Raw genomic sequence first — 10,288 nt, forward strand, 5'->3', positions numbered from 1 at the left:
CTTGCCAAACCATAGTTCATACAATGTCGTCTCAACGGATTTGGATGGTGCCCTATTTAATGTGAATGCAGCTCTGTTTAATGCACAACCCCAAAACAATAGTGGTAAATCGGTAAGAGACATCATAGATCACACCATATCTAATAAAGTATGGTTACGACGTTCGGACACACCATTACGTTGCGGTGTTCCAGGTGGTGTGAGTTGTAAAACTATTCCACATTGTTTTAAATGAAGGCCAAACTCGTAACTCAAATATTTGCCTCCGCGATCAGATCATAGAAACTTTATTTTCTTGGTACGATGATTCTCCACTTCACTCTAAAATTCTTTGAACTTTTCAAATGTTTCAGACTTGTGTTTCATCAAGTAGAGATACCCATATCTGCTCAAATCAGCTGTGAAGGTCAGAAAATAACGATACCCGCCATGAGCCCCAACACTCATCAGACCGCATACATCGGTATGTATTATTTCCAATAAGTCAGTGGCTCGCTCCATTGTTCCGGAGAACGGAGTCTTAGTCATCTTGCCCATGAGGCAGGGTTCGCAAGCATCAAATGATTCATAATCAAGTGATTCAAAAAGTCCATCTGCATGGAGTTTCTTCATGCGCTTTACACCAATATGACCGAAACGGCAGTGCCACAAATATGTTGCACTATCATTATCAACTTTGCATCTTTTGGCATCAATATTATGAATATGTGTATCACCACGATCGAGATTCAATAAACCATTTACATTGGGTGACCATACAAGGTCTTATTCATGTAAACAGAACAACAATTATTCTCTGACTTAAATGAATAACCGTATTGCAATAAACATGATCTAATCATATTCGCGCTCAACGCAAACACCAAATAATATTTATTTAGGTCCAACACTAATCCCGAAGGTAGAGGGAGTGTGCAATGGTGATCTTATCAACCTTGGAATCACTTCCAACACACATCGTCACCTCGCCCTTAACTAGTCTCTGTTCATTTTGCAACTCCTATTTCGAGTTACTAATCTTAGCAACTGAACCGATATCAAATACCCAGGGGCTACTATGAACACTGTTAAAGTACACATCAATAACATGTATATCAAATATACCTTTGGTCACTATGCCATCCTTCTTATCCGCCAAGTATTTGGGGCAGTTCCACTTCTAGTGACCATTTCCTTTGCAGTAGAAGCACTCAGTTTCAGGCTTGAGTCTAGCTTTGGGTTTCTTCATGGGAGCGGCAACTTGTTTGCCATTCTTCTTGAAGTTCCCTTTCTTTGCCTTTTTGCCCTTTTTCTTGAAACTAGTGGTCTTGTTAACCATCAACATTTGATGCTCTTCCTTGATTTCTACCTTCGCCGATTTCAGCATCGCGAAGAGCTCGGGAATCGTTTTCGTCATCCCTTGCATATTATAGTCCATCACAAAGTTTCTAGTAGCTTGGTGATAGTGACTAGAGAACTCTGTCAATCACTATCTTATCTGGACGATTAACTCCCACTTGATTCAAGCGATTGTACTACCCAGACATTCTGAGCATATGCTCACTGGCTGAGCTACTCTCCTCCATCTTGTAGGCAAAGTACTTGTCGGAGGTCTCATACCTCTCGACACGGGCATGAGTCTGAAATACCAATTTCAGCTCTTGGGACATCTCATATGTTCCATGGTGTTCAAAACGTCTTTGAAGCCCGATTCTAAGCCGTAAAGCATGGTGCACTAAACTATCAAGTAGTCATCATATTGAGCTTCTCAAACGTTCATAACGTATGCATTAGCTCCTGCAACAGGTCTGTCACCTAGCGGTGCATCAAGGACAAAATTCTTCTGTGCAGCAATGAGGATAATCCTCAGATCACGGACCCAGTCCGCATCATTGCTACTATCATCTTTCAACTTATTTTTCTCTTGGAACATATAAAAAATAAGGGAGCTATATCGCGAGCTATTGATCTACAACATAGATTTGCAAATACTATCAGAACTAAGTTCATGATAAATTAAGTTCAATTAATCATATTACTTAAGAACTCACATCTAGATAGACATCCCTCGAGTCATCTAAATGATCACGTGATCCAAATCAACTAAACCACGTCCGGTCATCACGTGAGATGGAGTAGTCTTCAATGGTGAACATCTCTATGTTGATCATGTCTACTATATGATTCATGTTCGAGCTTTCGGTCTCCAGTGTTCCGAGGCCATGTCTGTACATGCTAGGCTCGTCAAGTTTAACCTGAGTATTCCGCATGTGCAAAACTGTCTTGCACCCGTTGTATGTGAACGTAGAGCCTATCACACCCGATCATCACGTGGTGTCTCAGCACGACGAACTGTCGCAACGGTGCATACTCAGGGAGAACACTTATACCTTGAAATTTTAGTAAGGGATCATCTTATAATGCTACCGTCGTACTAAGCAAAATAAGATGCATAAAAGATAAACATCACATGCATTCAAAATATGTGACATGATATGGCCATCATCATCTTGTGCTTTTGATCTCCATCTCCAACACACCGTCATGATCTCCATCGTCACTGGCTTGACACCTTGATCTGCATCGTAGCTTCGTGGTCGTCTCACCAACTATTGCTTCTACAACTATCGCTAACGCATAGTGATAAAGTAAAGCAATTACATGGCATTTGGATTTCATACAATAAAGCGACAACCATAAGGCTCCTGCCAGTTGCTGATAACTTTTACAAAACATGATCATCTCATACAACAATTTATATCTCATCACGTCTTGACCATATCACATCATAACATGCCCTGCAAAAACAAGTTAGACATCCTCTACTTTGTTGTTGCAAGTTTTACGTGGCTGCTACGGGCTTCTAGCAAGAACTGTTCTTATCTACGCATCAAAACCACAACGGTGATTTATCAAATTTCTGTTTTAACCTTCAACAAGGACCGGCCGCAGTCAAATTCGATTCAACTAAAGTTGGAGAAACAGACACCCGCCAGCCACCTTTATGCAAAACTAGTTGCATGTCTGTTGGTGGAACCGGTCTCATGAACGTGGTCATGTAAGGTTGGTCCGGGCCGCTTCATCCAACAATACCGCCGAATCAAAATAAGACATTGGTGGTAAGCAGTATGAGGATCACCACCCACAACTCTTTGTGTTCTACTCGTGCATATCATCTACGCATAGACCTGGCTCGGATGCCACTGTTGGGAACCGTAGCATGCAATTTCAAAAAAATTCCTACGCTCACGCAAGATCTATCTAGGAGATGCATAGCAACGAGAGGGGAAGAGTGTGTCCACGTACCCTCGTAGACCGAAAGCGGAAGCGTTTGACAACGCGGTTGATGTAGTCGAACTTCTTCTCGTTCCGACCGATCAAGCACCGAACGTACGGCACCTCCGAGTTCTGCACACGTTCAGCTCGATGACGTCCCTCGAATTCCTGATCCAGCAAAGTATCGACGGAGAGTATCTTCAGCACGAAGGCATGGTGACGGTGATGGTGAAGTGATCCGCGCAGGGCTTCGCCTAAGCACTACGAAGATATGACCGGAGGTGTAATTTGTGCAGGGAGGCGCCGCACACGGCTAACAGATGTTGTTGTTGTGTTCTAGGCACCTCCCCCCTTCATATATATAGGTGGGAGAGAGAGGGAGCAGCCAAGGGGGCACCCAAGTAGGAGGAATCCTACTTGGGGCCCTAGTGCAATTCACCCCCCTTACCATATCTTCCGGAGGAGGGAGGAGAGAAGGAAGGGGGAGGCCCAATCCCTCCCCTTCCTTTATCTCTTCTCCTCTTTCCTTCCCATCCTAATTCGGCCTACATGGGGCGCACCAGCCCCCTAGGGGCTGGTATGTCCCCTTCTTGGCCCATTAGGCCCATGTAGTTGCCGGGGGGATGCCCGGGACCCCTTTCGGTGACCCAATATGTATCCGGTACCCCCGGAACACTTCCGGTGTCCGAATACCATCGTCCTATATATCAATCTTTACCTCTCAACCATTTTGAGACTCCTTGTCATGTCCGTGATCTCATACGGGACTCCGAACAACATTCGGTCACCATATCACATAACTCATATAATACAAAATCGTCATCGAACGTTAAGCGTGCGAACCCTACGGGTTCGAGAACTATGTAGACATGACCGAGACACCTCTCCGGTCAATAACCAATAGCGGAACCTGGATGCTCATATTGGTTCCCACATATTCTACGAAGATCTTTATCGGTCGTACCGTAATGACAACATACGTTATTCCCTTTGTCATCGGTATGTTACTTGCCCGAGATTCGATCGTCGGTATCTTCATACTTAGTTCAATCTCGTTACCGGCAAGTCTCTTTACTCGTTCCGTAATACATCATCCCGCAACTAACTCATTAGTCACATTGCTTGCAAGGCTTATTATGATGTGCATTACCGAGAGGGCCCAGAGATACCTCTCCGATACTCGGAGTGACAAATCCTAATTTCGATCTATGCCAACCCAACAAACACCTTCGGAGATACCTGTAGAGCATCTTTATAATCACCCAGTTACGTTGTGATGTTTGATAGCACACAAGGTATTCCTCCGGTATCCGGGAGTTGCATAATCTCATAGTCAAAGGAATATGTATATGACATGAAGAAAGCAATAACAATAAAACTGAACGATCAATATGCTAAGCTAACGGATGGGTCTTGTCCATCACATCATTCTCCCAATGATGTCATCCCGTTTATCAAATGACAACACGTGTCTATGGTTAGGAAACTTAACCATCTTTGATTAACGAGCTAGTCTAGTAGAGGCTTACTAGGGACATTGTGTTTTGTCTATGTATCCACACATGTATCAAGTTTCCGGTTTAATACAATTCTAGCATGAATAATAAACATTTATCATGATATAAGGAAATATAAATAACAACTTTATTATTGCCTCTAGGGCATATTTCCTTCAAGAGAGAGCAGTGGAGGCAGTGGTAACGGGAAGGGAAGGAGAGGTCCTGGGAAGAGAGGACGGAGGGGAGCTCGCGGTGATGGCTGCCGGAGGAGTGGGAAGCTCGCCGAGAATGTCCTCGAAAGCTATGGAGTCTTATACCAAGAAAGACGAATGATAACTCACGGTATGCTCTCTGTATTGCATGCGCTAGAGTTACAACACATAAGTAGCCGGCCAAAGGCCCAACATCTACAATGGATAGCTCACGATTTTTCTCAACGTCGCGCCGAGAGGAACAAAATCCTAACTTTTTTTTGAGGCACAAACGAAACCCTAACTAGAGGGAAAGAATCTCCGATGTGTTCCTTAAGTTATACGGGCCGAAGGTCGTCCTCGTAACCCTAAGGCCAACTCCAACGCTAGACCCCATCATGTCTGGCTGCGTCCGTTTGGGCCCAAACGGACACACGACCTGGCCCAACACGCAACCCCATCCTCAAAACATGTCCGTTTTTGGTCCGGCTCAACCCATTCCAGGCGCATACTTGGGCCAGCTTTGCGGTCAAGCGGACAACGAACGGACGGGGCACGCGTCCTCTCTGCATCCGCGATAGGCCCGCGTGTCGGTGGTCCAACTACCTCCCACCACAGGCAGTCAGTGTGCACGGGTGGTTGGGCCCGCAAGTCAGCCACACAGACGCCCCCGGTCGTGTCCTTTTCTATGTGCAAGCCATGGACTCCAGTCGCCGCCCCCTTCCACTCCCCCACCACTGCCTCCCCCATAGAAGACACCAAAACCCTAGCCACCGTCGACCTCGCTCCCCCGCCGGCCATGGGTGTCTGGAAGTGGCACCCAGGCAAGAAGGCCAAGCACGACCACGAGGCAGGCTCGTCTTCTGGTAGCGCGGCCAGCCATTCGACGTCCCGGGCTCCGTTCTCTATCTCCCCTCCGGCGGTTGCGCCACGCTACAGGCCCTACATCGGCGTCGAGGTGTGCTGCCGGTACTGGGAGAAAGGCACCTGTCGTGGTCAGATGCCCACCTCCCCAATGGGTGGCATCTGAGCCCAGATCGGGTGCCCATTCCCCCCGTGCTGGCGTCAGGCCGCGCCCGCCTACAGGAGATCGCCCCGTCGCCGTGCCAGGATCCCGCGCGAGCTCCTCGCCGACCGTAGGTACGCCGTGGGCTCTCCAATGTGTGACATGTTGTTTCAAGATGAGCACGACATGCGCCACGCCACCTTTTTTGCCGGTCGTGGGAGCCCGCCCCGCGTGTCCAACAGTGCGCGCGCGCTTAGCCCGCCAAGTGTACGCGGCCGCATGAGGATCAGTGGCCTGCCGCCGACGCCGTCGCCCTCCCCATCGTCGCCACCACCGCAACCTCCCGCCATGACGGCCGAGGAGGAGAAACGACTCCTGTAGGTCGTCATGGAGGACTCAGAGAGGGAGTACAGGCGCCAGGAGGAGGAGCAGTGGCAAGGGCTGCAGTTCATGCTCGAGCTCTCTGCCTCCGGGGACGTCTACGTCCCGGAGCTGGAGGTCAAGCAGGAGGTGAAGGAGGAGGTCAAGGCGGAGGTGAAAGAGGAGGTCAAGCAGGAGCGTGCGCTGGCGCCGTGGTCGCCACCCCCGACCTCCTCCGCCGCCTGCACAGTACGCCCCTGGCCCAAACTAGGGGCCGCCGCCACACCTCTGGACGCCCCCACCCTACATCGACCTCACGAGCGACGACGAGGATGGTGGCGCCTGAAGACGGCGGCCGTGACGGCATCTGGCGATGGCGAGGTCTTCTGTGGTGCGCGGGGCGCCCGCATTTATCTTTTGCTTGTTTTTTTCGTTTTATGTTTAATTAAACCAAGTGTTGTGATTGGGCCGTGAGGACGGCGGACTTTTAATGATGTTTTAAAGTTTTTTAGCTAAGTTTAAATGTCTTATTTTGCTTTTGCATGTGTTTTTTTTTCTTTGTCCACCACGAACAAGTTGCGGTTGGGGCCGCGTGTTGGGCCCCTCGACACCAGGGCGGCCCGACACGGACATCTGCCGACGCGCACACACCGACCGTCAATGCTTAAGCGCGAAGTTTATAGGCTCTCACGACGACGGTCATCGTTCCGGCGAAGCTAAATCCCAGATCTGAAAATCCTCTCCATCCTGCTACCCAAACCCTCGGTCCATCTCGGCATCGATGAACAACCTCCGCCTGCTTGATCTCACCTGATCCGAGATCCCGACCGAATCGAAGCCCTCGGCGATCTCAACGAGCGCGTCGTTCCGGAGGACACATCACCGGCTTGGTCGCCGGATCGGGATGGAAGGCGATCCGATGGGCGTGGCGCTGCCCGAGGACGCCCTCGCGGAAATCCTCCGCCGCCTCCCGCCGCGCAGCCTCGCCACCTCGCGGTGCGTCTGCAAGGCGTGGCGCTCCATCGTCGATGGCCGCCGGCTGCTGCTCCCGGAGCTCCTGCCGCACTCGGTGCGTGGCATCTTCCTCGAGTATAACGAGGCCTCTTACCCGGGTTTCCTCTCTCACCCCTCCATGGAGCCGGATGATATCTTGGGCAAGCTCAACTTCCATCGTCTTCGCCCCGACCCCTACCAGTGGACCTATACTCACATCGAGGGTCACTGTAATGGGCTCCTGCTTTACCGAGACAGGCTAGGGCTCCAAGTGGCCAACCCCGCGACGCAGTGGCGGGCACGCTTGCCCCCGCCCCCGGAGACGGAGAGGGAGGGGGGGTTCGTCGAGCCGCACCTTGCGTTTGATCCCACCGAGTCACTGCACTACGAGATATTGCTCGTCCCTCAAACGCCTCTTGCAGAGGAGAGGGACCAGCCCGAGCCGTCCAAGGAATGGCCAGCATCCACATGGGTGTTGTGCTTGTTTTCATCACGCACCGGGCAGTGGGAACAGAGGGCGTTTCTCCGGGAAGGCGAGGCCGCAGGGATGGCTTCCGACGAGGTGTTGCACCGGACGTCAGATAGCTGCAGCACTTATTGGCACGGCATGTTATTTGTGCAGTGCAACGGTGGTTTCACTGTTATGAGGTAAGCACCACATGCAATTCAGTTGTGTTACTGCAATGCAATGATTTCTGAATTTAGTCATCTGCTCATGTGTATGTATTTGTAACGCGGATGTCTACTCCATGAGCCTGTTATATTTATTTATTTTGTGAATCGACCCTGTTATATATTTGTAACAGTAAATATATCATTGCTCTATGTTTGATATTTGGATACAATATGACCTTTAAACATATTTTCTCTGTGAGTTCATGTTTCCACGTGTAGTTGCGTCCATCTGCATCTTTCTTGCCCTGCTTTTCCTCTTAAAAGATTAAGCAATTCCACCAATGTTAAATGTATTGTTGATGGTTTCATGTTTTGCAGAATATCCTTGTCAAATAATAAGTATCGGGTGATTAAAATACCAACAGATATTGAGGAATCAGAATATTATAAGCTTCATCTAGGACGGTCAAGGGAAGGGTTATGTTGTGCAACATTTCGTGATCGGACCAACCTTCGTGTTTGGATCCTTGACGATTCATGTGGTACGATGGAGTGGGCGTTGAAGCATCACATTGACCTTGACCAGAGTTTATCACGTGTAATGTGGCATTGTGGGGAAAAGGAGGGACCCTGGAGTTTACAGGATGCTATCAATGTTGAACACTATGGTCAACAGGATTTAAATGATGTTAACATGGATGAAGATCACAGCAACAATTCTTTTGTGAAGAGTGAAGTCGAATGGGATTCCGACAACGATAATATAGGTGACAATGAGTCTGAGGTCGTAGAGAGCTACTTACCCTATGTTTGTTTTCTTGGATTTCATCCTTACAAAGAAGTCATCTTCTTGAATCTTCTTTCGCTAAGAAGAGCAGTGGCCTATCATCTGAATACCTCAATAGTGCAGGATTTGGGTAATATATGGCCCAATGACTACGACGCTGGGCACGCGAGAGGCATATATAAGTCTTTTCTGTACACACCTTGTTTGATAGCAGATTTCCCAGAAAACAAATTGGAAGCCCATGTTGCAGGCTAGCTAGCCAGCTTATTTGTTTCAAACAGTTTGAGTCCTTAAGACTTATGTCGTACTTGTGTTTTGAGTCCCTGTTGTTTTAATGTCTGCTACCTTGACAAGACAAACTTGTTTACAACCTGAATTGTCGAAGGGCTTGTAAGCAGTGTTATGCTCCAGCAAAATTTCGTTTGTGAACTGATTGGTGTATCCATATATAATTCAGCAGGCTAGTCATCTTGGCTCAAAGAATAGGATTGGCTTGTTGCTGTGGGATTGTTTAGAAATTCTATTGGCTCACAGGTTAGTTTCTTAGTTAGATTTCTTGAGTTAATCATCATTTTTTTCCATAACATCCCTCTAGTCTGCGTCTAAATTTACAAGTATGTGGCATCCACTTGCCTCCATTGCTGAAGGATGGAACTTGTTTATTGATTGCCTAGGTCACATTTGAGCAGTTTGTTCCCGCGATCGCCCTGACCCGCGTCCTCGGCCCGCATCCGCGTCGGTCGCGGCGGCGGCCGCCGCTCCTGCCGTGCTGAGCGCCGGCTCTCCGCCGCCTCCCGCTCCAGCTCTCGCCGCGGCCGCCCTAGCCTCCCGCCGTGTCGACCCAGTCGTCCAAGGGCGAAGGGTGGCCCGTACGCTCCTCCGGGAGGAGGCGACGGCACCTTCGGCTTCCTCAGAGCCCTCCGCTCCCGCTACTGCCGGTGCGGCCTCCGTCCTACCACCGTCGTCTCTAGCAGCGCTCATCATCGACTCGTCCCCGACAGCGCCCGTCAACGCGTCCCCGGCTGTGGCCCGTCTCCATCTGGGGCTCGCCTCACCTCTGCTCCAGTGCGCGCCCCGTCCTTTCGATATACAACCGTGGGCTTAGACATGGGGCGGCATGTGTCCTGGGCTTCCCTTGGTGACGAGGATGTTGACGATGAGGAAGAGGAGGAGTTAGCCCCATTGACGCCATCGGCTGCCAAAAGCTCTGTTCCGGCAGCTCAGCGTACTGACCGGTGTGTGATGCACGAGAGGAAGGCGAGTGGAGGATGGCAAGATGTGCTGCCTCGGCGTGGCCGGCGCCGTCTGGAGTCGCCAACTCCGGCATTGCCCCCTCGTCCCATTCCGGCTTGGCTCTTTGGTAGGTGTTGCATATGTCTTGCTCCTGGTCATCGAGCGGCTGATTGCAGAGATCCCTTGAGGTGCTCCCGCTGTTTGGAGAACGGACATTGGGCGCGTGCCTTGCCATGTCGCCACGGTCTCGCCTCGACACCGAGCATTGTCGAGCTCCAGCTCCTTGTGATGGTCTGATGGAATCCCAGCTCCCCTCCAAGGTGCTTCACCGCAGGTCCTGGGCATCGGT

At 49.8% G+C, this 10,288-nt stretch overlaps 1 protein-coding gene across 1 annotated transcript; it reads left to right on the forward strand.

The window, feature by feature from the left end:
• Positions 1 to 6,946: 6,946 nt before the first annotated feature.
• On the forward strand, positions 6,947 to 9,135 carry LOC109784099 (putative F-box protein At1g19160). Its single transcript, XM_020342698.4, has 2 exons — positions 6,947 to 7,952; positions 8,298 to 9,135. The coding sequence occupies exons 1-2, from the start codon at positions 7,216 to 7,218 to the stop codon at positions 8,959 to 8,961; spliced, it is 1,401 nt and encodes a 466-aa protein (XP_020198287.1). The 5' UTR covers positions 6,947 to 7,215; the 3' UTR covers positions 8,962 to 9,135.
• Positions 9,136 to 10,288: the final 1,153 nt, after the last annotated feature.

Source organism: Aegilops tauschii, chromosome 1, assembly GCF_002575655.3.
Source record: "Aegilops tauschii subsp. strangulata cultivar AL8/78 chromosome 1, Aet v6.0, whole genome shotgun sequence".
Taxonomy (NCBI): domain Eukaryota; kingdom Viridiplantae; phylum Streptophyta; class Magnoliopsida; order Poales; family Poaceae; genus Aegilops; species Aegilops tauschii.

What these genes read in the sequence shown, in the direction of transcription:
- LOC109784099 (XM_020342698.4), top strand. Translation starts at nt 7,216, where the DNA reads ATGGAAGGCGATCCGATGGGCGTGGCGCTGCCCGAGGACGCCCTCGCG. An exon ending in GGTGGTTTCACTGTTATGAG is followed by an intron (nt 7,953 to 8,297) that starts GTAAGCACCACA and finishes CATGTTTTGCAG; the next exon opens with AATATCCTTGTCAAATAATA.